Source organism: Brassica napus, chromosome A9 (genome assembly GCF_020379485.1).
Source record: "Brassica napus cultivar Da-Ae chromosome A9, Da-Ae, whole genome shotgun sequence".
In the NCBI taxonomy this organism is placed as follows: Eukaryota; Viridiplantae; Streptophyta; class Magnoliopsida; order Brassicales; family Brassicaceae; genus Brassica; species Brassica napus.
The window spans coordinates 5635352-5662124 of record NC_063442.1 but is presented as its reverse complement, the minus strand read 5'-3'; the positions used below and the strand labels follow the sequence as shown (position 1 = coordinate 5662124).

Sequence of the window (26773 nt, the reverse complement as noted above, 5' to 3'; positions counted from 1 at the left end):
AAGTTTAGATACTTCATTTGTGTGCAATTATGATGAGATTGAAAATTTGTGTACATTTGTTATCATACGAAAGTAGTCGTTAACCCCTGAATTATCGATCAAAGTAAAGTATTGGGGTGTGTTTAGGAGCATTACAAAAGTTAGGGTCGAATGTTAAATACTGGTTGAAGAATTGGGATCTTCGCGGGAATAATAAAAAAAATGCACTTTGGAGCTATTTGGGCCTCAAAAGAGTGGCGGAAAGTACATTTGGGCTTGGGTCTTGGTAGAGGACGAAGAACACTAACGACTAAACGATGTCGTATTGAAGAAACACACACAGAGAGTCCGAGACGGGAAACTCTCGAGTCGGAAGATCATTACCGGAGGACGACGAATCTTTCCATCAGCTGTCCTTTTGCTCTCTTTAACTTCCGATTAACTCTGTACTCAATAGCCCTCAGGTCATATTGACTCAATTCAAGTATTCTTTCGATGGGGGCGCACTGGCAGTGGGAAAACGCCACCGCCGGCGCCGTCGCGGGATTCACCACGGTCGCTGCGATGCACCCACTTGATGTTGTTCGTACGAGGTTCCAAGGTCTCATTTTTCCACTGTGAGCTGACCCCAAAAAGTAAAAAAGAAGTCATTTTTTTTTTGTTTGAACTTTGATTTGAAACAGTGAACGAGGGAAGAGGGTTAAGTAGTCTCCCGACGTACAAGAACACAGCTCACGCTCTCTTCACCATTGCCCGTCTCGAGGTTAAAGACAAGAAACTCTCCCTTACTTACTTTCATGCGATGTTGTCCTTGAGCTGATACAAGTCAACGTTTCTTATAATCATCTGTAGGGATTGAGAGGACTTTATGCAGGTTTCTTCCCTGCTGTCATCGGTTCTACTCTTTCATGGAGCTTATACTTCTTTTTGTGAGTATCTCTTAGGATGTTGTTGCGGTGATTCTGTTTTAAATATCTCTCCTCAACACATCTCTGTTGTGTTTCTATAGTTATGGAAGAGCCAAACAGAGATACGCTAGAGGCGGCAGGGACGATGAGAAACTCAGCCCTGCTCTTCACCTTGCTTCTGCCGCTGAAGCTGGAGCCTTGGTGAGTGTAACTGACTGACACCTTTTAAAACATCTATCTCTTTATCTCATGCTTATGATACTTTCAGGTCTCTTTATGCACAAATCCTATTTGGCTTGTCAAAACAAGACTACAGCTTCAGACACCTCTTCATCAAACCCGACCCTACTCCGGCCTATTAGGTCTGAATATTACAGTTTTGATTCTTTAGTGTTCTTTTCTGAATGTTTGTGAATTTTCACAGATGCCTTTAGAACCATAATGAAAGAGGAAGGACCCAGGGCTCTCTACAAGGGTATTGTCCCTGCTCTTGTACTGGTTAGTCACTATCTTTTTCTCCTGTTGTATCAGCTCATGAAGATACCATAAGCTCCACAGGTTTTGATTCTGATAAAAGTTAATTCAGCAGGTTTCTCATGGTGCTATTCAGTTCACAGCGTATGAAGAACTCCGTAAAGTCATTGTGGATTTCAAAGAAAGGAGAAGAAAATCTGAATCCACCGCTGATAACTTATTGGTACTGAGTTTCCTCTGCTTCTTCACACCCTACATTGTGGATGCTTAGGCTATATATAGGACCCAATAATCTTAATACCCACCCCCGCCTATCCTTTTGCATTAGAACTCGGCAGATTATGCTGCACTTGGAGGCTCCTCCAAAGTCGCTGCAGTTCTTCTTACATATCCCTTTCAGGTTATTCGAGCAAGATTACAGGTACCACCTATTGATCATGCCTTCACTCTTTTATCATTAGCTCGTTATCTTTGGCAAATATGTGAGGTGTGACATTCCTCTGTTGTTTTGTTCAGCAACGACCTAGTACCAACGGAATGCCAAGATATATAGACAGCTTACATGTCATAAGAGAAACCGCGAGGTCAGAGAGCATATCTCTTATGGGTCTTTGATTGTATCTGAATATATGTTATTTATTTTGTTGAATGAATCTTGTCTTCACCTGCAGATTTGAGGGTTTCAGAGGTTTCTACAAGGGTTTAACTGCTAACCTTTTGAAAAATGTGCCTGCTTCTTCCATCACATTCATTGTGTTTGAAAACGTTCTGAAGTTGCTGAAACAACCTCCATCGAAATAAAGCAACAGAAGGATCAGGTTGACAGCAGCTTTAAAGACAGCTTCCTCCTCTTTTAGAGAATACTATGTCGGAAGCCACTGCACTAGGGGCATTCATCCAACTTTCTCCAAGAACCAAGAGGGAACACCAAGCGCTCTTCAAGGATTCTGGCCACCAGAAAAGTCCCAAACCTCTTTCCTAATAGACCACTAGTATTGTGTTTTGAAAGGGGAATGCAGTCTCATAAAACATACGTCGCCTATAAGCCAAGAAAGCTGGTAGACTTGTTGAACTTAAGACTAGTCAAAATCATCATTGTTATTTTTTTTTCTCCTAATTTGAGTTTGGCGAATGAAGCATTCGCTAATATCGCGCACAAGCATGGATCTATAAGCCAAAGAATCAATAGATCAGTACGGTAACGGAAAGATAAAAGAGTTAATACCAAGCCCCATCATAACTTTATTATATATAAGGAGCAAAACCAAGTCAGTAAACATGTGACACACCAATTCATTGATTCAAGTTTACTACCAAAGATTCTTCTATTCTTTTAAATCACAACATAAGTTCCAGCTTCTGAAAAGTCTAACTAGCAGCAAGAAGCTTTTGCAACTGACCATTCTCCACAGAATCTGCAAGATCTGAAGCAAGAAAAAAAGCAGGTGACTTTAAAGTTTGAAAAAAGGAAAGCTGCATCCAGATTGTTTTTGATAAAGAGATTAGAAAAAGGAAAAAACTTTGAGATTAATACCATCAGAGCCACCAATATGCTTGCCGTTAACAAAAACTTGGGGGACGGTACGGCGACCAACAAATTCCAGAAGCTCGTACTGTATTTTATCTCCGTCCTCTGCACACACAAAAAGACAAAGTTGTTTTTGTTGTAAAAAAACAAAGAGAATGGGGACAAAACAAAGAGATACATACCTCTGAGATCAAGCTCCACGACAAAAGGCTGTTCCTTAAGTTCTCTGAAAATGCGTTTCGAGCGCAAGCAATACCTAAAGAGCAAAAGTCAAACGAAACAAAATCAAAGTCAGAACGATCAAATTCGGATTCTAAGGGGTGCGGATTAAAACTAATATGAATCCTGATTTAATTCCAGGGACAAGAAAGGAAAAATTACGGGCAGTAGGACTTGGAGAAGATGACAATCTTGTTGGACAATATGGCGTTCTGCACGAATGCAGCCACCGATTTCTCAGCTCCTGCAGAGATTGACAGATCGCTGAGAACCACCGCTAGTATTAGGAGTATGTGAACCGCCGTGACTTCAACACGGCGAGGACGGTGCCCAACCATCGCCATTCGCTCACCAACAAACAACAATGATGTGGCCTATGTCATAGATCAACAAAGGAAATATACTATTAAATGATCTAAGGCCTCATTTTAAGGCCCAATTACAAATGAACTGTGAAATGTAATAATAATGGGCCTCTCAAAAGGTTTAAAATCACAGCAAAATGATTGGTTCTCAAAAGTCAACACTAATAGTAGTGACCACGTCCTCTTGTCTCATAATCTTTCACATTCAGTACAGCTTTTCAAAATATTTAAGATTCTTTTATATACAAGACAAAGTAACAATTTTAGTTGGTTTTTGTTCTTTTATTGAAACCAAATTCGTAATGGAGGTAGAAAAGTCTATACCACGGACATCGTGACAAAATTGAATGACTTTCTCGCGCTCTAACGCAGTTGTGAGCCGCTCCGAGTTAGAATCCGAATGCATACAGCCAAACAATTTATTTTATGAAATTGTTGGTACGGTCCATAAAAGATGGAAGACTGACTGAAACGTCCTAGTTGGTTTGGAGATTTCAAAAAGTGGCTAACAATGCTCTCGTGGGGTGGGGCGTATAGCTCCGATCCCTCTCAGAGATTCTCTACTTTTCTTCTTTTTCTTCTTCTTAATTTGACATTTCGAATTCTGAAAAGGAAACAAACGAAAACATAAGACACAACTCAGCTGTGCCGACTGATAAGTCGAGGGTTGTTCGGTCATTTACATCTGACCCATTGTTCTCTATATTGTTATCGTTGAAAATGCAAAGGGTGATTTATGAGCCCGCCGGTAAGAATTTAGGAGATATAAACCGGGCTTCATGGTCTGGTGGTAAAGGAACCTCGGCTGAGGTGCCCGCCATCATGAGTTCGAGTTCCGATCACAGCGGATTTGACATGGTTTTCGTTTGGTCTCCAAGACCTTTTTCACCAGTTCCGGTTAAATGCGGTGGGATAGTCGAACTAATTGAGAGGTCCGGATATCTGGATTATAAAAAAAAAAAATTTAGGAGATATAAGCGTAAATTAGGCACAAAAGATCGAGTCAATATGAAAGCTGATAGATTAGCTGTCAGGGAATTCTGATTGGTCGGCTCACGTCAAATGCATGAGACACAGCCATATGGAGCACGGCACGTCAGCATAATACGTGGCTACTGCTTCTCAAGCCGGCGGCTCGGCTCCTCGGAGTGTTGAAAAATCAACTTTCTTAAAACTAAGTCCATCCATGAATGCATTTATCTATTGTTTTATCACTTACTATACGACTCGGTAACGTTACGTGTAATTCTTACCGTGCAAAACCAATTTTTCTTCAAAATTTTCCTGTTCAAAATCCTGAAAAAGTATTGCCTATAAACTGTTTTTTGAACAATTGCTCGTCTGCTTTGGTAATCATCACATATTTTCCAATGTTGAGGAGATCTGTTTCAATTCAACATGCACAATTGCACATTCTATATTGTATACAAAATACATGCAAAATGCTAAAACTATATTGTTTAAGTAAATGTCGATAGCAAATACTGTAATTATTTCTACAGCTTGAACAATGGTGACATACAAAATCTAAAAATTTATTTCCATCTATAGCAATGATTAATAGCTACAAATACTAGAAGAGAATCTGTACCAATTTGTGTAAGGTAGAGGAAAAGATAAAGGAATCTCCATAGATATTTTTTTTTCTTTATGTGTGAATTGTGATGTCTTGATAGATAGATTGTTTCTTAGATGAATACTTTTATTTTGGGAAAATCGCATAAAAAACCTTGAAAGTGTCACTTACTAGCACTTTAAACCTTGAACTTTTTTCACTATCACTTTTAACCTTCAAAGTGACATTTTTATCATAAAAAACCTCCAAAGAAGAAAAATGACCTGCTGAACAGGTTAAAAACAATTTTTTTTTCAAAAAATAATTATTTAATTAATAAATAAACAAAAAAATTAATAAAAATCGAAAAATTAAACAAAAAACTCATAAATTAAAAAAAAGTGAGAAAAATAAATAACGATTTAGAAAATTAAATAAAAAATAACTAAACATTCAAAAATAAATAAGAACAAATTAAAATAGAGAAAAAATAATAATAAATTTCAAAAATTCAAAATTCAAAAAAGTCTTTTTTTTTTCATTTCAAATATAATGTCGGAAATTATCATTGGAGATATGCCAAAAACCGTCATTGGAGATATGTCGGAAATAACGGTTTTTGGCATATCTCCAATGATACGGTTTTTGACATATCTCCAATGATAATTTCTGACATTATATTTGAAAATGAATGTTGAATTTTCATTTTTTTTTGAAATTTATGATTTTTTTTTATTTTTCTCCATTTTAAATTGATCTTATTTATTTTTTGAATTTTTTTGTTATTTTTTATTTAATTTTTTAAATATTTATTTATTTTTTGAATTTTTTGAATTCATGAGTTTTTTGTTTAATTTTTCGATTTTTATTAATTGTTTTGTTTATTTTATTAATTAAATAATTATTTTTTGAAAAAAAAACTGTTTTTAACATGTTCAGCCGGTCATTTTTTTTTTTGGAGGTTTTTTATGATAAAAATGTCACTTTGAAGGTTAAAAGTGTTAGTGAAAAAAATTCAAGGTTTAAAGTGCTAGTAAATGACACTTTCAAGGTTTTTTTTTTATGCGATTTTCCCCTTTTATTTTATTTGTTGGGTTAGTTTGAATGATTGTCTCGCGGTGTGTTAGAAGGACAAAAGCTGGCCCGCCAATTTGTCTTGGGTTTCTGCATCATCCCAGTTCACACTTTACCTTTACTCACAAGACATGCTTTTGCTCCATAAAGGTTTTTTTTTGCTCCTCGCTAATCAAAGTTTAAAATATTAATGGCCACATTTAACTTTTAACTAAAAGAAAGCAAAAATCAAAACCAGTGAGAGCGGGATGGATAATTACCAAGATGAGCGGCGATCAACGCGGTCAAGGGCCTACAGGGAAAACGGTACTCTTTTTTCCTTTGTTTGTTTACCTAAAAAGTAAAAAAAAAAAATGAACGGTAAGTTTACAGACAAAGGAAAGAAATGAGAAGCAAGCTGGAGATATATATAGTCTAATTCAAAAGGGTTGTCAAATATAATCTTGATTACACATTATGAACGGTAAGTTTATTTTATGTATCTTTTATAAAAGTAAAGACGCGTTGAATTTATAAAAAAAGAATCTAAGTGATACAAATTTATAGATTTATTACCGGTTGTGTATAATTTATTATTATAAAAAAAAAGGTGAAAAGAGATAAGAAAGGAGGGAGTTTCAAGCAGAGAAGGGTGAGGCTAAGATTACGAAATTGAATGCTTTACCAAACTCACAAAACAAAACCATCTCTCTTTGACCCTCTTTTCATATCTTTCTTCTCACCGCCGCTCCTTCCTCCCTTCTCTCTTGCCCCTTCCCCTCTCTCTCTCTCTCAGGTATCTTTTTTTCCTATCCACGCTCTTAGAATTTGCTTCGCTTGTTACGTTTTCAGTCTCGTCACTGACTCTCTTTGTGGGTCGTTTGTGTGTCGTCACTTCTTTTTGGGGTTCGTGTTTTTTTTTTATCTCTTGGAATTGATAACACGAATGAACGCTTTTTATTTAACGTTTCGTTTAAAAAGAATGTTAAATTCATTTGGTGAGTTTCGATAATAAAAAAGATGTTATGTTTCTTGGTTAATGTTTAGGTTTCTGTATAGGTAATGGAACGTGTTGAAGCAGCGTTGAAAAGCAGTGTAAGGAAAGACATGGCTTTCAAAACGACCCTGCCCGTTTACGAAGACTTTCTCGCCGTCACCACCGCCGAGGATTTCTCCGTCGACGACTTCTTCGACTTGTCTAACGACAGCGTTTTCACTGAAGAAGAGGCTGAACCCAAGACTCACCAAGAGATGCTCCATGTTTCCTCCCAAGAACCACATGACAAAGGAGACGCTCTTCGCCTGAATAATGACGGGTTTGGGTCTCTCCCTCCAAGCGAACTCTCCGTACCGGTAAATTTAATAACATTTTAATACACTGGATAAAGTTTTATTCCCTAATTATTCTCTGACTTTTTTTTTTTTTTGTTAAAAGACGGATGAATTAGCGGAGCTTGAGTGGCTATCCCATTTTGTAGAGGATTCATTCACTGAATATTCTGCTCCAAATCTCACCGGAACCCCGACTGAAAAACCGGCTTGGTTAACCGGTGACCGGAAACACCCTGTGACTCCTGTCACACATGACTCGTGTTTCAAGTCCCCTGTTCCTTCCAAATCCCGTACCAAACGCAACCGGAATGGAACCAACTTCTGGTCGCTTGGCTCGTCGTCCTCTTCAGGCCCTTCGTCCTCGAACTCAACTTCCTCCTCCTCTTCGGATCCTTCCAACACGTGGTTCTCTGGCGCCGAGCTGCTCGAACCAGTCTTCACGTCAGAGAAACCACCGGTTCCGAAAAAGCATAAGAAAAGGTCAGCAGAGTCTGTTTACAGCGGCCAGCTAGTGCTGCAGCAGCCCTCTCGACGGTGCAGCCACTGCGGAGTTCAGAAAACGCCGCAGTGGCGAGCTGGACCTTTGGGAGCCAAGACGCTGTGCAATGCGTGCGGGGTTCGGTTTAAGTCGGGTCGGTTACTACCAGAATACAGACCCGCTTGTAGTCCGACATTTTCAAGCGAGCTCCACTCTAACCACCACCGCAAAGTCATGGAGATGCGGCGGAAAAAGGAGCCAACGGATGATAACGAAACCGGTTTAAACCAGCTGGTTCAGTCCCCACAAGCTGTACCAAGTTATTGAAGAAACAAGGCCTCGACATTAGAGCAGAGAGTTAGGAATCGGCCCGGTTCAGTCAGCTGTAGCCTCGAGTTAGTATCTCATTGACTTTTTGTATATTACTTTTGATATTCTTAGCATTTACTTTTTTTTGTTTGCTACCGTAATTTGGAATTTCATGCTAGGAGTGTAGGTAAGTTTTCAGTTTAAATTTTCCCATTTCATCATTCTTATGCACTATCGCTTAATGTTTGCTTACAAGATGATTCTGCTAAGTTACGCTTAGAAAATTTGAATTTTATTTGAAACCGTTCCAATTTGGTTTACAACTTTAACTCTAAGAGAAGGTTGCACTAATGAATGAACCACACCAATGTGACACATTATCCAGTAAATCATGGACAAGCGACATGTTGCATTGTCCTTTTCTAAATAAATTTAGATGGTGAATCAATAGACCATACCCTCTTCAAATATGCAGCTGGTTAAGAAAAGAAAAAAAACCCACTAAATTCATGGAAGTATAATTTTGAGGTGTGTGCCCACGTTATAGGACCTAGGAGGTTAGTGAGGCCCAACAAGACATGTTGGTGTAGAAACATTCTTATCGTTCGTTCACATTATTTATCTTCGCTCATTTTAGCTTCTTCTAAGTAGAACTTCCGATAGGAGGCCTGAGCGTTCGGTTACCCGTTAGCGTTCAGATATGGATTTTTTAGATTTCAGTTTTCTTTTATAAGTTCAATTCTAATAAATTTGCAAATACATGTCGGGCTTAGATATAACGCATCAAATTCGGATCAGTTTTGTATCACATCATAAAATTCATAAAGTAACTATATATCATTTGGATTCGGATTATATTGGATCGGTTGGGATATACCCGAAATAAAATCTAAAATTTAAAAGCAAAACATAAAAAATATATACTTATTTATATATAATTAACTATTTAAGGTATATATTTAAATTTTAAATACTTATTGTTAGATACCATATCAAAATAAATATGAAAAATTGAATATTTGAAGTATATATTCATGTTTCATATAATTATATTGTAAATTAGTTTTGACATTCAGAACGGGTTTTTTGGATATCTTTTCGGATTTTTCAATTTTTCTCGGTTTTTCAGGTTACATGTTCAGTTTCGGTTAATAACTCTTTGGATTCAGATCATTTGGTTATTTTTTTTACATTTCAAACCGGATATGAATTGCGTTTTTTGGTTCAGATTTCGTATTGCGGATTTTATGCGCATGCCTAGCTAACGGTAAACTCAACTAAAACCAACATAAGACAAGGACAACTAACACAAAATCCAAAAAAAAAAAGACTCAACTTCTAATACATTGAATTTTGTTTCATGTTGAAATAGGAGTTGAGTTATCAATTTTTCAAAAGAAGTAACTCAAAATTATAACTCAAGGATAACACACTATAACTCAAAAAATTTAAACTAATTCATGATTAATAACATTTTTCAGTTATGCTCCTAACTCACCAATCAAACCCTTCATAAATAACCTTGTATTTTGTTTTTCTTAATGGGCCCAAATAACATGGGCTCTGTCAGTGAACCATGGTTGAGTCTGATGCTTTGTCTCCCCACCCATTAAAGTACAAGGAGCTGCCAATTCCACCGTGAAAAGAGGATATTTTTGTTGTTGGTGGAAACGGCAGGCTGTTGGCTTGCAAATTCCCGAAACGTCAAGATACTGCTGTCTCTTAAGTTGAAATGGTTCATCTCTCTATGATTCTCCTCCCCAACCGTGGGCCTGCCGAAACAAACAAACGATTGGATTCCAAAGTTCTTCTTCTTCTGAGTAGCAGCAGATGGGAGCATCAGATTCAACGATATTAGGCGCTCAGGTAACTGAGATTTGGCGATTTGACCCCTCAGCTATCAAGGTTAATCCTCAAAAACTGAATTGAATATATTTTTACAGGAAAAGGGTGGTGGAGATGTGATATCGACAATCTCTCAACGATCCGAAAGAGTGGATCCCGTTCTCGAGAATCTTAAATCACTCGCCGTCGTGAGTTTTCCTCCAGATCGGAATCAAGAGGTTTTCTTTTTAGATGAAAACATTTGTTGATAGGTTTAAGATTTTGAATAATATTTTGGCAGAGTAGGCCAATATTGAAGTCAGCTCCTCCCAGAGAAAGTAGCTTAACGGACATCTTAGTTAGGAAAGCTTTATCGTCTTCCTCTTCTTCCTGTGAGTCTTTTTTTTTTTTTAAATCCACATTACCCTATCTCGTCTGTTTGCTATTCCCGCGAGCGATTGTATTAACAACTTGGTCTAACTGTTGATCATTCGGGAAACAAGAGGAACTAATAAAAAATGAATGTAGGGGAATAAAAGAGCAGAAATAAAAAAGAATGATTGTTTCTTATCAAATTTAATAAGAAATAATTTTGTTCTATGATTCTCTACAAAAAAAAAGGAATAAAAAAGAATGATAGGGAATTATTATTCCTTGTGTATTAACTTTTTTTAGAAACGCATTATTCCTCGCCGTTTTCTGGTCACCATTCGTACTTTGTTTTGTTTAGGAAGATAAGGAAACATTTTCTTTTTCACAAAATAATGGATTATACACACCTCTCATTTCTTTCTTTTTCCAAATCTTAATTTATTGCTCTTATGTTTCCCAACAGATACGGTGGATCCTCAAATACTTGCTGAGCTCTTCTCCATTTACCGTGAATGGCAAGATAGCAAAGCTCAAGAAATAACTAACAGACAGGTCTGCCCTTCTTCCTTTTTACCCTTATTAAGTGTCTGTTCGGATTCATGGACTCTAGATATTTCTGGAAGACTAATTGAAAGAGACACCATGATTATTATGTTAGTTACGTTCACTAGAATGTTGCATTTTCTTAGGCTCATATTTTTTTTTAGTGAATTGCAACTGAACATTCTGTTCTTCTCAAACTTTGGCTTCACCAATCATGGGGAAATTAAATATAACATTGTTTGTATCTCTAGGAAGATATAGAAAACAAGATAGAAGTGGCAGATGCTTTGGCTTCTAAACTTGTACAGAGGTTTAACCACTCCGTTTCTGCTATGAGGACCACTTCCCACCATTTATCTCAAGGTACATATCCTATATCATCCCTTGTTTCAGTCTACAAGATACATGTCCCTGACACTAGACTGCCTTCTCCAGTTTATCTCACCGGTGGAAATGTTTTCAGTTCATGGGTTGCAGGTGGAGTTTGGGGAGCTTAAAGGAAGGTTGACAGAGGTGATCAACAACTGTGATACCTTATGTAAAAGAATTAATGCTGAGGGACCTCAATCTCTAAGGTCAACAGTGACTCCCTTTACTCTTGCACCACCTGATTTAGTCAGTATGAACACTACTACTACCCTGTCTTCTGAACACGAGGAAATAAGAGTCATTACTCGGTAATTGTAGGTTAATTAGTGAATCGGAATTCATATTTTTGTAGTTTTTTTTTCCGAGTTGTATGTATAATCGCTCGGTACAATAGGAAGCCATTCTTGTTTTGTAGGGTAGTTATTATATAACTAGTGTTACCCCCATGCTATGCATGGGTTAATTTGCTGTTTTAAAAATTATTTGATCGCTGACATAATTGTAATTAAAATAAATATTACTTTAAAATATTATATGAACAGTGGCACATAATTTTAGAAGTAACTGCACGGAAACAAAGAGATTGAAGTGGTAAAAAATTAGCATATTATTATAAAATGATACATGTTAATTTGTAGTTTAAATATTTATTATTCAATAAAAGATCATCGACATTTTATGTTAATTTACCTAACATATATTTTTATAAAGCAAACATTTGAACATAATTAACCCATAATATTTATTTTAATAGTTTGTTGAATTTATAAAATTAAAATTACAACATTTCTTTGATTTTTACTGAGCTACAATGAATTGTCCAGCAATAAATGATTAAATTCCAGCTACAATAAATATTAATTAAAGTAAATTCACCTTTGTATTCCGAAAAGAAAAAGCTCCATGATACGTCTGTCGTAGTTTTATGGTCGAACTCAATTGAAGTGGTGATTGCTGAAAAGTAATTGATTCAACAAAAGAAACATTAATTAAGCAACAAATATTAAGGAGTAAAAAATAGGTAAAACCTTTTCTGTCATGCCAAAACCTGATGCTTCCATTTGTCCCCTTTGACTGACTGAAAATTCACTGCGTGTGAGTGTAGTCATGGACTTTCCACGAGATTTTTTTTTATTATGCTCCTTCACATCTCTCAAAACTATTGCTTCAAGAGTCTGTAAATCATTAGATTGAGAAAGTTTCTAAGCTATTGTAATAGTCAAAAATAGAATCTCTTCAAAATCAATGTACCCGTATCCTGCCATAATTCCACTGTATCAATCTAAAATCTTGTCGATAATGGATTTCTAGATATTAATCCATGTGATAAATAATAAAAGCTTTGAATTGCTGCAAAAAAAAAGATCATGAACCCTAACCGTAGATATGAAAATGGATAATGGAGATTGATAGAAATAAGGGAAAAGAAAGCACAAAGTAAATCATTAGATCAGAGTTTATATAGGAAAAATAAACAGTTTGAAGTCATGATCATTTAACTATAAACGTGGATGTGATATTTTGAGAAAAAGTAGGATAAAGTTGCTGAAAATTAGGGGTTGATGAGAAATTTATTTTAATCAATTTTTTTTTAAAACATTTTCCACATGTCAAATTCTGATTTGTTAGGTGACTTGTGCTTTAGTATATAAGTTGTGTTTTAGTATATAAGGGATACGCTATGTTTGCCTATGATGCAAAAAAAAATCCAGAGTGGATGATGAGGATTTGCAGTTTATCGACTTGAGCAGCTTTGAAACAAGAAAATGAAAAAACTTGAAAACAGAATTTTAGATCCAGTTACAAACAACAAAAAGGCAGATAATGATAAGACTCTGTTTTTGGAGAATAAGGTTGCTGCTGAGCGTCAATGTAGCCAGCATCAACGAGCACTTTCTCCCGCTTAGCCATCTCCAAATCTTCGTCCACCATCATCTTCACCAGCTACTCGAACCCTACTTTAGGCTTCCACTTCAACACCTCCTTTGCCTTGCTCGCGTCTCCTTTCAAATTGTCAACCTCCGTAGGCCTGAAGTACCTCTTGTCTATCTCCACGTGGTCTTTCCAATTGAACCCCACGTACCCGAACGACAGCTCCAGAAACTCCTCGACGGTGTGCGACTTCTCAGTTGCCACCACATAGTCAGGTGAATATTTCTACGGCTTAAGTAAAGTCGTACATGTTTAGCAAATCGCCGGCAAGCGTTGACCGAGTACAAATAATTTTAATGATCTATATGTATTGGGCGCCTAGTGTACTAATATGGGTATCCAAGCGCTGTACAAATAGTAATAGGCTGAAGAATACTATGAGCCCTTACATAAAGTATGGACTTAATTAGCAATTGCCTGAAGCCATATAATTGTATATACGCTTCCAGTTCAAAAGAAGTCAGTAAATAAGGCTGGTGAGTATAGTAGAGTGTATTTTAGTAAAAGAGAAAAAAAAATGACTGTAAATTAAAACAGGAGTATTTCCAATGTAAAATTGATAATTTATCTCAAAATTTATACTGCAATGTCATTGTGTTAGGAGAATAATTATTTGATGGTAGAGTTGCTTAATGAGAAATCCAATAACACCAATAGCACTAGCCGCTCGTGGTGGAAATATCATGATTGCACCTAATTAAAAATAGTCTTCCTATAAATTACAATTAATGCAACAATCAATAACGCAACAAAAAATCAAATTAAACAATATTTAAAATCCATATCATGCAAAAGATTGATCGGATTGATATCAGAGAATCTTAAATCTGTCAAAAGAAGGGTGAAAGAACCGACTTTTATTTTAGTAGGGCAGAGATTACGGGACTTAGTGAAAAATAAAGTCACTTTTCTTCTTAATTTTCCTGCGTGGGTGTCTGCATAAAAGTGAAAATGATTTAACTTTTTGCATTCAAAATCATTACAGTATGATTTGGTGCCAATGCCCATCAGAAACACGGCCGCTTCAGCAAATTAATACTACTATTCTATTGAATTTTATATTTTTTTAATCGTATAATCGAAGACTATGAGATCACTGAGATTACTTACTAGACCATCAATCATTCCCCTGAGGCATTAAGAATGAAGTTTCCTTCGATTTAAGACAATAGTAAAGATATACAATAATTAAGCATGTACCCTCTTTTCGATTGTTACCCATCTCACTATATATTTTCCATTTTTTTTTTTTTTTTTTGAATTATACAGAGGTATCCTGGCCCCACATAAGTGATCCAGACTAGTCACGTGTTGCCACGTGTCGGTCCTCTGTCCCTGGCGATGCCGAAATGTTAATTCTCCAGTAGCCGGGATTCGAACCCAGGTGGCGGTACTCACAGCTGTAAGCCCTTTACCACATCTTTAATTTCTTTAGACAACATCTAGTTTCTCCGTTACTATAACCACACCACGTTTGCCAATTATGCGGCCATGTCTATTGTCTATGCTTGTTTTGTATATAAAAAAGTGAGAAAGGATTCTCATATGAGGATTTATGAGAAACCCATGAACTATTAAAACATGCTTTTTTAAATCTAATTTAGTTTATTTATATCAGTAAAATCTAGTTATATAACTTAAGTATCTTAAAACATTGTATTTTGGAAATCCTATCAATAAAAATGCTCTAGCAGATATTTCTTGCAGGGTTAATTATTTCAGGCATGAGACTTTACTCGGTGTAAAAGTACAAAACGCCATCATGAACGAAGTACTATTGTGTAAGAAGAAAAACAAGTGTAAGAACTGATACAACTAATAAATAGGCAACACAAATATCATTGGTCAAGTGATTGGCTCATGTCTGAAATAAAGATGTCGAAGGCTATGCCGATTATAGGACTTGAAAACTCCATATAAATATATTACATGTTGAGTGACATATAGGTTTAATAGTATATTAATAATGTGAAGATAGCTATTTGTTTCTTAACGCAGTTGCTGGTTATTTCTGAAGTAGCCCCGACGTTGGTTTCATGCAAAGACAAAAACACAGACCTAAATCGATTGTTTCGTGGATAACACTAGTTATTTTTTAATTAAAATGGGGTTTTGGTAAAGCCATAATTTACATAGTTACGAGACAACATTTCTACTTCAAGTTTGTATGATTAAGAGACGAGTCACTAAAAAAAACAACAAGTAAAGAAAAAGATATATTATTATATCTTACTTGATAAGCAACTAATTACTACTGTACATAGAGAGAACTGATGAGATTTTTTTACACACTAGCCTGGAATATTGAAATAAGATTCCATATATGGTTAACAAAACTTTGTTTGTTACGTAGTGTTGATTCGGCTGCTATATAATAGAATCTGATGCCTTCTTCTTCTTTTTTTCTCTTTTTTTTTTTGATAATTAGGATTTGTTGTGGACGACGACGGCTAAAGATTCTTGGCGACGAAACATCAACTGTTTGGCAATGAAGGCTTCAATCGTTTTCTGAAACTCTTCGTTGCTAAGGTTATCCTCTGCATAATTATTCATATTATCATCATCATTATTATTGTTATTATTATTAATATCATCGGTCCTAATGCACTTTTCAGTCTCCGATCTCTGGAGAGAAGAAGGTTTAGGGATGACCATATGATTTAAACACACATCGGACTTGCTTCTTCCATACTCCTTAGGCTCATCAGAAACGGGGCACGTGTCCGAATCTATTTCCAAGCCGTGAGGAATATTATTATTTGATGAGTCAGCGACGACCACCACCTCTTTGTCGTCGTAAACGATCTCCTCCGCCAACTCTTCTCCTTCTTCATCGGACGGCTTGGATCTCACCAACGCCTCGTAGATTTCTGTTTCTGCGTCCGAGGCGGTGGATCCTCTGTTCTCCTCCACAGAGGACTTGGCGAGGAGAGCAACGACGATGCAGTTCCCGAAGAGGAAGACGAAGAGTGGAGTCGATATGACGCCGGCGATGCGGCGGAGGAACTCTCTGGAGATTTGGACGGCGAAAGGAAGGCGCGTAAAGGTCCAGAGGATGAAGATGACGGCGACGCAGACCTCGGCGGCGCGGAAGAAACGTCCGATACTGCGGAAGCGGTTGTATCGCCGCAGCGCCTTGGCTTTCTCTGCTTTCACGTTATCGAAAGTGAACGAATCCATTTTGAGAGAGGAAGAAAGAAAGTTACTCACACACACGCACGAACAGTGTAAATAAAGAAAGAGAGATAAAGATGGAAGAGAGGTGGAGAAAAGTGGAGCGTGCCTCTTCCCACATATCTCTCTTTTATAGACTCATGCTCATCTTCATTCCTTAGTCCTTACCATACTCTCCCCATTTTTTAAAAAAAAATTCTTCAAAAAATTGTCACTTTCCCTCCTTTTTTTTATAAATATATATATCTAACTTAGGTATATACATTCCAATAATTATTCCCTCTGCTAACACCACTTGTCCCTATTATAAAATATCTATTTAAAATACCCCCAAAATAATTAGCAGTAAAAATTCTTAATACTTTCGAAAAGAAGAGGTCATTTTTTTCTCTATTTTTGATTGATAAAATTACATATACATCTCCCGTTAATCATTACAATTTTTGAGGTTGAATTGTCTGAGTAAAATTTATTACTGCAAATGGAACCAAAATAGTGGTGAAGCCTCTATTCATAATTTTACATATTCATCTATCTGTAAATGGATGCACACTTCCCAAAGTGAAATCCTGTATATGATATATAATTCAACTAGCACTGCATCTGTTTCATTTCAGGGGTCTTATAGGTTTCTAGAACAAATTATATTTGCTTGTTTAATGTAAATTGTGGTAAAATGTTCACATTTTCCATTGTCAAGATCAATACAAAAGAAACTAAACGTAAAAGTAGATTACTTTTTTTAAGATAATAGCGTATGTAATATATTTTTAGTTCGTATGTAAGCATTTAAGCTACTTTATATCAAAAGGATCGAATATTGGTTTTAGCATAATAAGTATAGTAGACGAAAAAAATAGACATCACTTTAGAACACATTGATTCTGTCTTGATCTAAACTCTAAGGTCTCTCAAAATAGAGAAGCATCTAAATGTTCTAAAACCTATTTTAGGTTTGAATAGTAACTTCATTTAAAAAAATAAAAATATGAGTTTCAACTACTCATAATATATATACTCGTAAAACAACCAAAAGAAAATTGGACCGAGCAAAATTGTAAAAGGTGATGTAACAGAGAAATCAGTGCATTTTTTTTCTTCTTTTTGAGGGGTTTCACATGATGCGTATGGCATCCGTATAAACCCACCGCTGTTAGAGTGTACCACTTCGTATTTGCTTAACCCTCTTTCTCGTGCATTCCACCGTTTTATTCTTCATTTTTATATTATCTGCTTAATTACTCTATTTCTCGTGCATTTCACCGTCTCGTTTACATTATAAATACTTGCTCTTACTATATATGCTTCCTCTCATGACTTATATTATCTTGCAAGGATGATCCTTAATCGTTGGCTGTTTAATGTTTCTCGACAACAAGGACAAATGAGTAGGGAGATAATTTGATTGCTGTAACAAACAAAAAAACAAAAATATTAGTTTGTTTACTACAAGATGTAGCATTAAATTAAGAAGTAATGTATGTCGGTGACTAGACAAAAACGGTGGGGGCCGGAGAGTTGACCGGATCGGAGAAAACACACAAGAATTAGTGTTCAATGCGACGTTACAACTAAACTTACCTGATAAACTGACAAAGACTGGAGTTCTAATATGAATAGATTAAGTTTTCTTAACTGATTCATGTAACGTGAAAATATTAATGTCAAGTGAGACCAACTGTTGACTCTCACAGTCTCACTCTCATTCACTCTCTCAACAGCTAAAGAACGACATCTCGGCCGGATTGTATAAAACTTAGTATGTACTTGAAACTGAAGAAAGAAAAAGGTTTTTAAACAAAAAAGAAAAAATAAGAGAAACTACGAAGAAGGTTACACCCCTACTGCCCTACACGCAGAATTGACAATCAAATGTGTTATTAAGCAGACAATTAGTATTAGACACTAGTATAGTCCTGCATGTTTTTCTTTATCACCATCAGGGCAACAACAATAGGAAACAAAATAAAACTAGGTACAACGTTTCAACAATTTGTTTAATTTGTGATATTTATTGATCAGCTAAAACGTTTACAATACGTTTTTTTTTACAAGCGTCGACAATGTGTTTATGAATGATAACTCAAAAGAAAAAAAAATAGAACCAATGTTTAAACGATCAGATCTCCTATTGCGAAACAAATGTTTAAAGAGTGTAAGTGAATTATATCCGCGAACAAAGTTAAGAATGCACTAGTTTATTGGATAGCTAGGCCATGAGATCCTATTGCGAATAACCTTATCTATATACTGGACCGGCTGAAATACGTAGTCACAATAGTTTAACGATATTTATTGCCAAAAAAAAGAAATAAATCAATATTTACTGCCATAATTTTCATAAAATATTACTAGGAGTCTAGGATCACTAGCAATCTTCTAAATAATGGTCCTAATTAGGGGATAATTGGCTAATGGATATCACAGGCTGGTTCGACTATGAGAGATATATATACACATAATATATATGCTTACTTTAATTAGTTCACTTTTAAATTCGTAAGTAATACCATCCGAGCATCATTCTAATATCCACAGGCACACACTTGCACGCACGCGAAGATTTGTGTCAGTATAAAATTTATAACTAGATTTTGTTGTCGTATTTAACTTGGTAAAAATGAAGTACCATACTAGTATAATTCATAGGAGTAGGAAGTAGGGCAGTAGATTGTTAATTGTTTCATTGTTGAGACCCTGATTCAAAGGTTTGACCACTGTAAGCAATGTGGTCAGTGACAAAAATCATCATGAATTTCAGGGACTATTTGGTACGACACGATACCGTATTTAAAGTCTTCTTCTTACTTTTCCCATATTTGACTCAAAGTCTTCTTCATTTTCTGGCACAACATTGTGTAAAACTGTACTTTTAGATTGAGTTTGTCAGAATGATAGACGCATCATGACATCTTTGAATAATACTAGTAATATATAACGAAATAATATACACAGTTGCACAAAAAAGAAAAGAAAAGAAAAAATACACCCAGTTTTCACCTCCAACGACAAGACGATCTGGCGTGTGGAAAGCCACACTCCAAGTCTCCAACCTAAACTACAGTTTGTAACCTCGTGTAATTTATTTTGTCTACAGTCTTACTAGGAATTTATTATTCATTTAAAGATTCTCCAATAAAAATTGACATGAAAGATCAAAACTAACTGTCACATGACTATCATCGCTTAGTTTTGGATTCGAGATTTTTCTATAACAGAGGTTCCATAATGTTATGGATAAAAATAAACTCTCATAACAATCAAAAGTGATATTATGAAGAGAGTAGAACATTCTTGTGTAAAGTAAATTAACCATGCCTTTAAGCCAGGAAACATATGGAGTTTTTGTTGTTGTTTGAGATATTCGGTGCTTTTACTAGTAACATTTTCTAATATCCACTGTCCACAATCAAAAGCTATAATCGAAAGTTGATTATTATTTTTGGATAAAATAAATAGTTTAAAATATAGTAATGTGAGTTAAACTGGAAAACTTTTACGTGCGAGAATCTATTTACACATCAGCATGAATATATAAAAACTATAAAAGATAACCAAGAATATATTTATAAGTATACGTATATTAATTTAATTGGTCAAATGTTTTTGTTCCATTTTTTATTTTATTTTCCAGTGCAAAGCTTGTTAAGCATATTCGACCTCCAATATAGATAAACTTTTCATATTAGGATATCAAAATAATTTTTATTTATCACATGTAGTGAGTGTCTAGAAAAATCGAAAATAAGCAACAAATGTTCCGAAACGATGAGACATTAATAATATTCTGAAGCATAAACGACGTGTACACGGCCTTCACACCGTTGATGCATTATTTTGGTCATATTCGAGTTTCAGCAATTCAATCAACTTGCTAACACATATATATTCATCATCAATTTTCTTTTTTCTCTTTTCTTTTTCCCCCATATCCATTGGCTTAATCAAAAGGAACAAATTCCTTCCACATAATCACAAGAAGAAGCAAAGTAGAATCTTATAGTGTTGCAGGAGTTTTTAATGGGCCTAATTTATGAAAATGAGCAAAATAGGCCCATAATGATGACTATAGCTATGGGCTTTTGACAATCTATAGCAAACGATCACGTATGCCCCTTTTAAAAGCAACATGAAAATTACAAACACGTTCGCAGTAGAGAAGAAGAGTTAATGTTTGTACGATGGACGTTTAAAAGGTTCCTACTTCTTATAGTAACCGATTTTGACTATTCTTTTCATTTTGGAAATGGCAATGGCAGCAGCGTCGTCATCTCTTGTTCTCTTCCACAAACCTACCTGCAATTTTTATTTTCAACATTCCTCTGCCCCAGCTTACATTAGTTCCCCTCGAAGATGTAGCTTAATCTTTCCTATGAATAGTAGGAGGAGTCTTTGCTCTTTCTCTGCCCCTAAAACTATGGCCTATTTAGTCAAAACTCATGCCTTGAGAGACGGCGAAGAAGAACGGTTTCAGACGCTCCAGCAAGATGCTTTCATTACTAATCCGTCGAATGATTTGGTCGGTGGTGGGATCAACGCCGCCGCTAATCGTCTGGTTGGTATTCGAATTCTCTGTAGCACACAAAAATGTTTTTACTATAATGAAACATTACAATCTCTCTGTTTAAATGGCAGAGCAAATGGGTTGTAGCTGCTCTGTTTGGATCGGTTCTGCTTCTACGACGTGATGGTGCATCCTTGTGGGCTGTCATTGGCTTTATTTCCAACTCTCTGCTTTCGGTTACTCTAAAACGCATACTTAACCAAGAGAGACCGGTTGCAACATCGCGTTCTGATCCTGGCATGCCATCCTCTCATGCTCAGTCCAATTCTTTCATCTCTCTCTTTACCCTCTTCTCTGGTTAGCAGCTACTCAATTTGTTTCTTCTTTGCGTTTGTTCAAACTCTCAAAAGATGATTTTCTTTTATTGTTTCCCCCAGTTATGGAGTGGCTTGGAGCCAATCCACTCTCTCTGTTCCTTAGTGGCCTCATCCTCGCATTGGCTTCTTACTTTGTAAGTCTCTCTCTCTCTCTCTCTTCATATCTATAGCACGAAATATGTAAACGCACACTCATGTTAACTGTATGCAGACATGGTTAAGGGTGTCTCAGAAGCTTCACACGACCAGTCAAGTTATGGTTGGTGCGATCGTGGGGTCTGTTTTCTCCACCTTATGGTACATCACTTGGAACTCACTTGTTCTCCAAGCTTTTGCCTCGTCACAGATAGCCGTCTTTACGGTTGCTGCTGCATCTGCCTTAGGTTCTGCAGTTTATGTGCTACTAAACTGGTCCAAAGAAGACAGATGACAAGTTAAATGCTTTAATAGTATTCCTTTTGTTTCCACATTGTCTGAGCTACATAGTAATCATCACCCTTACCACTTAAAGAGTTAAGGATCACAAATTTGAATTGACTCAAAAGCTCCCTTTATTGCACAATCGTATCTATTAACTACTAATTCCAAGATACTGTATATATCTTCACATTGTGGATGGGACTGACCGCCAGATGCAAAAGCTGAAACCTTATCCTTGATCAAAACCGAAGACCATCCAGGCTCTTTCATCACGCCTTTCGATTTCATACTCTTCCTTACAATTGCAGCCTCTTTCCACTTCCCTGTGCGCGAATATATATTAGCTAGTGTTACGAGCGCAATAGAAGAAGTAGGATCCAGCTCCAATATCCTCTCCGCCGCTCTTCTCCCACGTTCAATGTCTCTTTTGGCCGTACACGCTCTCAGAAGCGTGGTCCAGACCACGTCATCCTTCTCACACGGCATCTCATTGATCATCTTCTCTGCTTCGCTTAGCCGTCCTGCTCGGCACAACAGATCCACCATGCAACCGTAGTGTTCCTTGGCTGGACTCATGTTATACCTCTCTTGCATCAGGTTGAAGTAGTGAAAACCGACGTCGAGCTGTCCCGAATGAGCGCAGGCGTTGAGTACGCTGATGAAAGTCACAGTGTCTGGTCTGAAACCAACGTTTAGACTCTTCTCAAACAGATCGATAGCTTCTTTGCTCTTTCCATGTTCTGCATATCCATTGGTCATAGCTGTCAAAGCAACAATATCAGCAGCTCTTTCTGTTTCTTCGAATACCTTTGAAGCTTCTGCGATGCTTCCACATTTTGAGTACATAGTAATCAGCGCACTGCGTATAGTAGGGTTCTGTTCTAAACCGAGGTGAAGCGAAAGCGCGTGGACTTGCCTGCCTTGCTCAAGAACCGCCATGTTTCCCGAAACGCTCAGCAGACTAGCGAGAGCAAAATCAGTAGGCTTTGTCCCTGATTGTCTCATCCACGAGAAATACTCAAAACCTTCATCTACAAATCCGCCTTGAGAGTACCCTCCGATGATCGTGCTCCACGAGATAATGTCTCTGCATCTCATTCCTCGAAACAGAACAGAAGCAGAGTCTAGCCTCCCACATGTTGAATACATCTTCATCATAGAGTTGATAACTGACAAAGAATCAACTATCCCTAGAGATAAAACGTTACCGTGGAGCTGCTCTCCCCAAACGAGCCTAGAAAGACTCGCGCAAGCAGCAAACATGGACGCAAACGTTTGTTCATTAGGAGATACTTCAGAGTTTCTCATCAGTAAGAAAGTTTTAACCGCGTTTTCCTCTTGACCTATACGGCTATACGCAGTGATAAGGCTTGTCCACGAAACAACATCCTTCTCAATCATACTCTCAAACAAAAGCAGCGCGTCTTGCATCTCCCCACACTCGGTATACATTGTGAAGAGCGAGTTAGCCACACAGAGTACAGCACCAAAGCCTTTCACTATCACATGAGTATGAATCCCCTGTCCGTATCTGAGCTGACGCAAACCTGCACAAGCCTTCAAGGCAATAGCAAAAGTAAAAGTATCAGGTAGTTCTCTGAACCTCGACATCTCGGTAAAGTAACAAAGTCCTTCCTTGTGGCGACCAGCGTGAACAAGGCTCGTTATGATTGTCGTCCACGTCACCGTATTTTTAAAGTCCATTTCAGTGAAAACTCTGCAGCTCTTGTCGATCATTCCGGTTCTCTTGTACAAATCAATTAAAGCACTTCCGACGTAGACAGAGCTGAGCAGAGAAGTTTTCTCCGCAAAAGCGTGTAAAGACTCTCCAAACGAAAGGTTGGAGCTTTGACCACAGGCCTTGAGTGCAACACTCAGCGCGTGGGTATCTGCTGAGACGCGAGGATCGACGTGCATTGCGGAGAAGAGAATCAGCGCTTCGTTATAGTTTGTGGCAGCTACGTATCCCTGAATGATGGCTGTCCATGAGAAGACATCTCTGTGTGGCATTTTGTCGAACATTTGGCGAGCATCTCGCAGATTCCCCGAATCGATGAGGTGTCGAAGCTGGTAATTCGTATCGAAAGAAACCACATGATTCGGGATACGGGCTTCGTGTAAGAACTTGTCGACAGGTTTCTCAAGCAATGAAACCGAAGCTGTACAAAACTGTCGGAATCTGCCGCCATTTCTCATAACAGTCATAAGTGGGTGTTTCAGTTTTCTTTACTCCTGGTGTAAAAACATTTGACTAGACGACAGTGGAGACCCGGCACGCAGTTTCAAACTACTTTACGAAAACGACACATCGTACTTACTCCTGGTGTAAAAACATCGACTAGACGTTGGACGATGGAGGTGACCCGCCACACAGTTTGAAACTATTTTAAGAAAACGACACGTCGTACTTAATTTCCCAAGCACCATACCAAAAGCTATCGATTTGGATTCCAAGTTCTTTTTATTACTAATAATAAAGCATATCACTATTCTATCACTAATAACACTTCTTGGATCGTACAATTTCGAAAACAGGGTAAACACTATTACAAGAAAACTCTGTTTTGAATGTGGTCAATTTGGAATATTGTGATCGTGACCTCCTTTTCTTACTGGTCCATATCCTCTGGCTCTCTTCCATTTCTCTACATTGATCATCCTCGCGAAGATTTTGCGAATCAAAGTCAGCTTACGCGACTGCTGAGCGATAACGTTAACCGTCGAGGAGCTTTGGCCGAGTATGATCCCATACCCATCTTGAAAATTATCCATTCCGCTGCCCAGGAGTTGCCAGAACAGTCCTCCCGCTGCCGCTCCTCCTCGTTTCGCAGACTCGTAGATCTTGGTGTACACGGTGTTGAAGACAAGGTCTCTCTGCGCGGGAGAGTAGCCTGCTTTCTTCGTTGACTTACCGAACTCTGCTAAGATTATGGGTTTGCGGAGAACGTTCTGAGCGTCTTGGATGTGTGCGTCCACCCATTTGTTTAAGAACTCCATTTGGAATTGCTCGCTTGCGTCTATAAACCTGAAGAAACAAAAAAAAACGTTGAAGAAGTGTTTTTTTTCTTTCTAACTGATTGGGTCTAAAGACACATTTATGGGGGGCATGCATTATTACCATTCGTCGGGGTAAGAGTGGGCCGTGACGAAATCAATGCCAGGGATGCGGTTATTGGCGATAAAATCTGTTCCAAACTGGCCTGGTGGGTTCAGAGTCTTGCTTTGAGGTGAGGACTGACAGTAGAAACCTTCGAGGCCAGCTTCAAGCAGGTGGTTGGTATCTAGTGATTTCACATGAGCAGCCATTTCAGTAATCCAAGCCTGTTTTAAAATTGAAAAATAAAACAAAACCAACAAGTTAGATCAATAAAAAAAAAGACTATACAAGCTAAGATAATATGTTAAGGTGAAAACCTGAATGGTTCTTCCGGTTGGATCCGAGGGGCAACGAGGCTCGTTCATGAGCTCCCAAGCCATAATGGTCGGGTCATCTTTGTATTGAACTTTGGTAAAAGTATTGAATCTGTTCAGCACAGCCTGCAGTGGATTTCAAAAGGTTTAGGTGACAAAGCCATCATTTTTCTTTTTGCTTTATGTTGAATGTATACAAGTGAGAGAATAAAACCTTGATATGGTTCTTGTAGAAATCTTTAACAAGAGAGTCTGTGAAGAAGTCGTCTTCAGAAGATACAGGACGGCCTTGGTTTCTAGCCCAGTCCACATATTGCTTCTTCCCTCCAAAGCTCACGTAGTTATTAGCAAAGCTGAGTATTATCTTTATACCATTCCTTCTTGCTTCAGCTATCGCAAAATCCAAACCCTTTTCACCAGAAAAAATATCAAATCTTTAGAAATAATAATTGGACACAAGATCCTTAGACTAAAAAAACTAAATGAGACTAAACAGAGAACCTCAAATTTGCCCAAAGCATTAAAGAGAGAAACTTAAACTGGTTTCATCTTAATAATTAGTTTGTGTGAGAGAATTTAATCTCTGATATAAGCACACATGTTCTTAGTGTAGTGGCATTACCTGAAACATATCCTCGTTGTAAGAGCCAGGGGAATACTGGAGAGGCCTGTAACCGCCGTCACTGAAAGCCCAGGTTCGAGCAACCGTCAGTCCATGGCGAGAGGCCTCTTGGAAGGCCGCGGAGATCTTAGGCCTTTGGGTTGGATCGGAGGCGACGTACATGAGCCAATAGGCATTGAAGCCGTTAGCGTAATAAGGATAGCCATTGAGGCTAAACTGAACACCTTTTGTTCTCACGAACCCATCCCTCGAAGACGCATCAGCTCCTAGCTTCAAGTAGCTTTGTTGGATCACGATCGACAGGAAGATAATCAGACACAAAGGCTTCATTTTCTCTTATTTTGTTCTTCTTTGTAGTTGTTGTGTGCTCTCTTACACTCTTCTTCTCTCCTGTCTTAAAGTGGGTATTTATGGACACGAACTATAACCGTTTTAAAGCATTAATCTCATTTAAGAGTCTTAAACACGCATATTCATGTATTGGGAATATTTATATGCAATTTTACGAGTGGTTGATTATTTACTGGAAGTTATTTCTCAACATTCAAATTGTTAAGCTATAAGCAAAATACTGTGGTACAATCTCATAGTATCAGTTAAAGTTACACTTTGAAAAGGTGTTTAAGTAGGAAGCAAAGCAGGTGATTCCGCTAATTCTGGTCCGAATCAAGGCTGAGAAAATTCGAGTGAGTCCCACTTAACACGCAAGCGTAACCGTATTCATGCATCACTGCTTCAGTATCGGATCACGTTACACATGGCAGCATTTTGTAGGCTGTTATGGCAGCAACCCACGCGTCTTCCCATTCATGGATAGTATTCAGACAGCGCCCTCTTAACTTTATTTGTTTATTATTATGGGGCGGCAACTCTACATTTTGATTTAAAGGCAGAGACAAAAGAAATAATAAAGAAGCTCATGTGCCGTTGTTGCTCTCTAGATTTTGCAGTTGGGTTGACGACAAAGCAAAAGTACGTAAATTTATTGTCTATCAGTAAAATTGTTTGTTAAGCTCACTCTCAAC

The 26773-nt window shown here is 37.4% G+C and overlaps 7 protein-coding genes, 1 long non-coding RNA gene and 1 pseudogene across 13 annotated transcripts; 4 read left to right on the top strand and 5 right to left on the bottom strand.

Moving 5' to 3' along the window:
• The first annotated feature begins 278 nt into the window (after positions 1-278).
• On the top strand, positions 279-2478 carry LOC125577773 (folate transporter 1, chloroplastic-like). 2 transcript variants are annotated; one of them, XM_048739565.1, is made up of 10 exons: positions 279-580; positions 663-742; positions 832-908; positions 989-1088; positions 1156-1249; positions 1312-1385; positions 1474-1584; positions 1690-1782; positions 1878-1945; positions 2033-2478. In XM_048739565.1, exons 1-10 carry the CDS (start codon positions 475-477, stop codon positions 2160-2162), a joined length of 933 nt encoding a protein of 310 aa, XP_048595522.1. In that variant the 5' UTR covers positions 279-474; the 3' UTR covers positions 2163-2478. The 2 variants fall into 2 exon arrangements, with proteins under 2 accessions (XP_048595522.1, XP_048595523.1); XM_048739566.1 differs by having other exon boundaries at positions 282-580; positions 1477-1584.
• A 101-nt stretch (positions 2479-2579) lies between these two features.
• On the bottom strand, positions 2580-3512 carry LOC125577775 (annotated as a pseudogene).
• Positions 3513-5890: 2378 nt separating this feature from the next.
• On the bottom strand, positions 5891-6834 carry LOC106366347. Its single transcript, XR_001273624.3, has 3 exons — positions 6767-6834; positions 6363-6435; positions 5891-6270 (listed from the first exon to the last, which is right to left on the bottom strand). It is a non-coding gene; the product is annotated as an uncharacterized LOC106366347 (long non-coding RNA).
• Positions 6665-8421, top strand: LOC106366346 (GATA transcription factor 5-like). Of its 5 annotated transcripts, none has more exons than XM_048739558.1 (3): positions 6665-6877; positions 7141-7434; positions 7517-8421. In XM_048739558.1, exons 1-3 carry the CDS (start codon positions 6758-6760, stop codon positions 8216-8218), a joined length of 1116 nt encoding a protein of 371 aa, XP_048595515.1. In that variant the 5' UTR covers positions 6665-6757; the 3' UTR covers positions 8219-8421. The 5 variants fall into 5 exon arrangements, with proteins under 5 accessions (XP_048595515.1, XP_048595517.1, XP_048595519.1 ...); XM_048739560.1 differs by having other exon boundaries at positions 6744-6877; positions 7129-7434; XM_048739562.1 differs by having other exon boundaries at positions 6764-6987.
• A 1399-nt stretch (positions 8422-9820) lies between these two features.
• LOC125577774 lies at positions 9821-11841 on the top strand. The gene is made up of 6 exons (XM_048739567.1): positions 9821-10066; positions 10144-10233; positions 10326-10416; positions 10860-10948; positions 11191-11302; positions 11403-11841. The coding sequence occupies exons 1-6, from the start codon at positions 10031-10033 to the stop codon at positions 11618-11620; spliced, it is 636 nt and encodes a 211-aa protein (XP_048595524.1). The 5' UTR covers positions 9821-10030; the 3' UTR covers positions 11621-11841.
• A 3602-nt stretch (positions 11842-15443) lies between these two features.
• Positions 15444-16561, bottom strand: LOC106357679. The gene has a single exon (XM_013797363.3). The coding sequence runs from the start codon at positions 16418-16420 to the stop codon at positions 15665-15667; it is 756 nt and encodes a 251-aa protein (XP_013652817.2). The 5' UTR covers positions 16421-16561; the 3' UTR covers positions 15444-15664.
• Positions 16562-18598: 2037 nt separating this feature from the next.
• LOC106366272 (lipid phosphate phosphatase epsilon 2, chloroplastic-like) lies at positions 18599-21839 on the top strand. Its single transcript, XM_013805856.3, has 4 exons — positions 18599-20969; positions 21050-21275; positions 21356-21429; positions 21507-21839. Exons 1-4 carry the CDS (start codon positions 20661-20663, stop codon positions 21723-21725), a joined length of 828 nt encoding a protein of 275 aa, XP_013661310.2. The 5' UTR covers positions 18599-20660; the 3' UTR covers positions 21726-21839.
• Positions 21723-24014, bottom strand: LOC106366271 (putative pentatricopeptide repeat-containing protein At3g47840). Its single transcript, XM_048739555.1, has one exon. The coding sequence runs from the start codon at positions 23918-23920 to the stop codon at positions 21809-21811; it is 2112 nt and encodes a 703-aa protein (XP_048595512.1). The 5' UTR covers positions 23921-24014; the 3' UTR covers positions 21723-21808.
• A 143-nt stretch (positions 24015-24157) lies between these two features.
• Positions 24158-26327, bottom strand: LOC106366273 (mannan endo-1,4-beta-mannosidase 7-like). The gene is made up of 5 exons (XM_013805857.3): positions 25749-26327; positions 25341-25535; positions 25130-25252; positions 24834-25036; positions 24158-24740 (listed from the first exon to the last, which is right to left on the bottom strand). The coding sequence occupies exons 1-5, from the start codon at positions 26076-26078 to the stop codon at positions 24290-24292; spliced, it is 1302 nt and encodes a 433-aa protein (XP_013661311.2). The 5' UTR covers positions 26079-26327; the 3' UTR covers positions 24158-24289.
• Between the last annotated feature and the right edge of the window lie 446 nt (positions 26328-26773).

Bases quoted from the DNA above. Each gene is read 5' to 3' on its own strand.
- LOC125577773 (XM_048739565.1), top strand. From the start codon at position 475: ATGGGGGCGCACTGGCAGTGGGAAAACGCCACCGCCGGCGCCGTCGCG. The intron at 743-831 runs GTTAAAGACAAG...AATCATCTGTAG, and splicing joins TCACCATTGCCCGTCTCGAG to GGATTGAGAGGACTTTATGC. The intron at 909-988 runs GTGAGTATCTCT...GTGTTTCTATAG, and splicing joins TGGAGCTTATACTTCTTTTT to TTATGGAAGAGCCAAACAGA.
- LOC106366346 (XM_048739558.1), top strand. From the start codon at position 6,758: ATGCTTTACCAAACTCACAAAACAAAACCATCTCTCTTTGACCCTCTT. The intron at 6,878-7,140 runs GTATCTTTTTTT...GTTTCTGTATAG, and splicing joins CCCCTCTCTCTCTCTCTCAG to GTAATGGAACGTGTTGAAGC. The intron at 7,435-7,516 runs GTAAATTTAATA...TTTTGTTAAAAG, and splicing joins CAAGCGAACTCTCCGTACCG to ACGGATGAATTAGCGGAGCT.
- LOC125577774 (XM_048739567.1), top strand. From the start codon at position 10,031: ATGGGAGCATCAGATTCAACGATATTAGGCGCTCAG. The intron at 10,949-11,190 runs GTCTGCCCTTCT...TTGTATCTCTAG, and splicing joins AAGAAATAACTAACAGACAG to GAAGATATAGAAAACAAGAT. The intron at 11,303-11,402 runs GTACATATCCTA...AAATGTTTTCAG, and splicing joins TTCCCACCATTTATCTCAAG to TTCATGGGTTGCAGGTGGAG.
- LOC106357679 (XM_013797363.3), bottom strand. From the start codon at position 16,420: ATGGATTCGTTCACTTTCGATAACGTGAAAGCAGAGAAAGCCAAGGCG.
- LOC106366272 (XM_013805856.3), top strand. From the start codon at position 20,661: ATGGCAATGGCAGCAGCGTCGTCATCTCTTGTTCTCTTCCACAAACCT. The intron at 20,970-21,049 runs GTTGGTATTCGA...TTTAAATGGCAG, and splicing joins ACGCCGCCGCTAATCGTCTG to AGCAAATGGGTTGTAGCTGC. The intron at 21,276-21,355 runs GTTAGCAGCTAC...TGTTTCCCCCAG, and splicing joins TCTCTTTACCCTCTTCTCTG to TTATGGAGTGGCTTGGAGCC.
- LOC106366271 (XM_048739555.1), bottom strand. From the start codon at position 23,920: ATGACTGTTATGAGAAATGGCGGCAGATTCCGACAGTTTTGTACAGCT.
- LOC106366273 (XM_013805857.3), bottom strand. From the start codon at position 26,078: ATGAAGCCTTTGTGTCTGATTATCTTCCTGTCGATCGTGATCCAACAA. The intron at 25,253-25,340 runs GTTTTATTCTCT...AATCCACTGCAG, and splicing joins TCTACAAGAACCATATCAAG to GCTGTGCTGAACAGATTCAA. The intron at 24,741-24,833 runs GTAATAATGCAT...TTGTTTCTTCAG, and splicing joins CACTCTTACCCCGACGAATG to GTTTATAGACGCAAGCGAGC.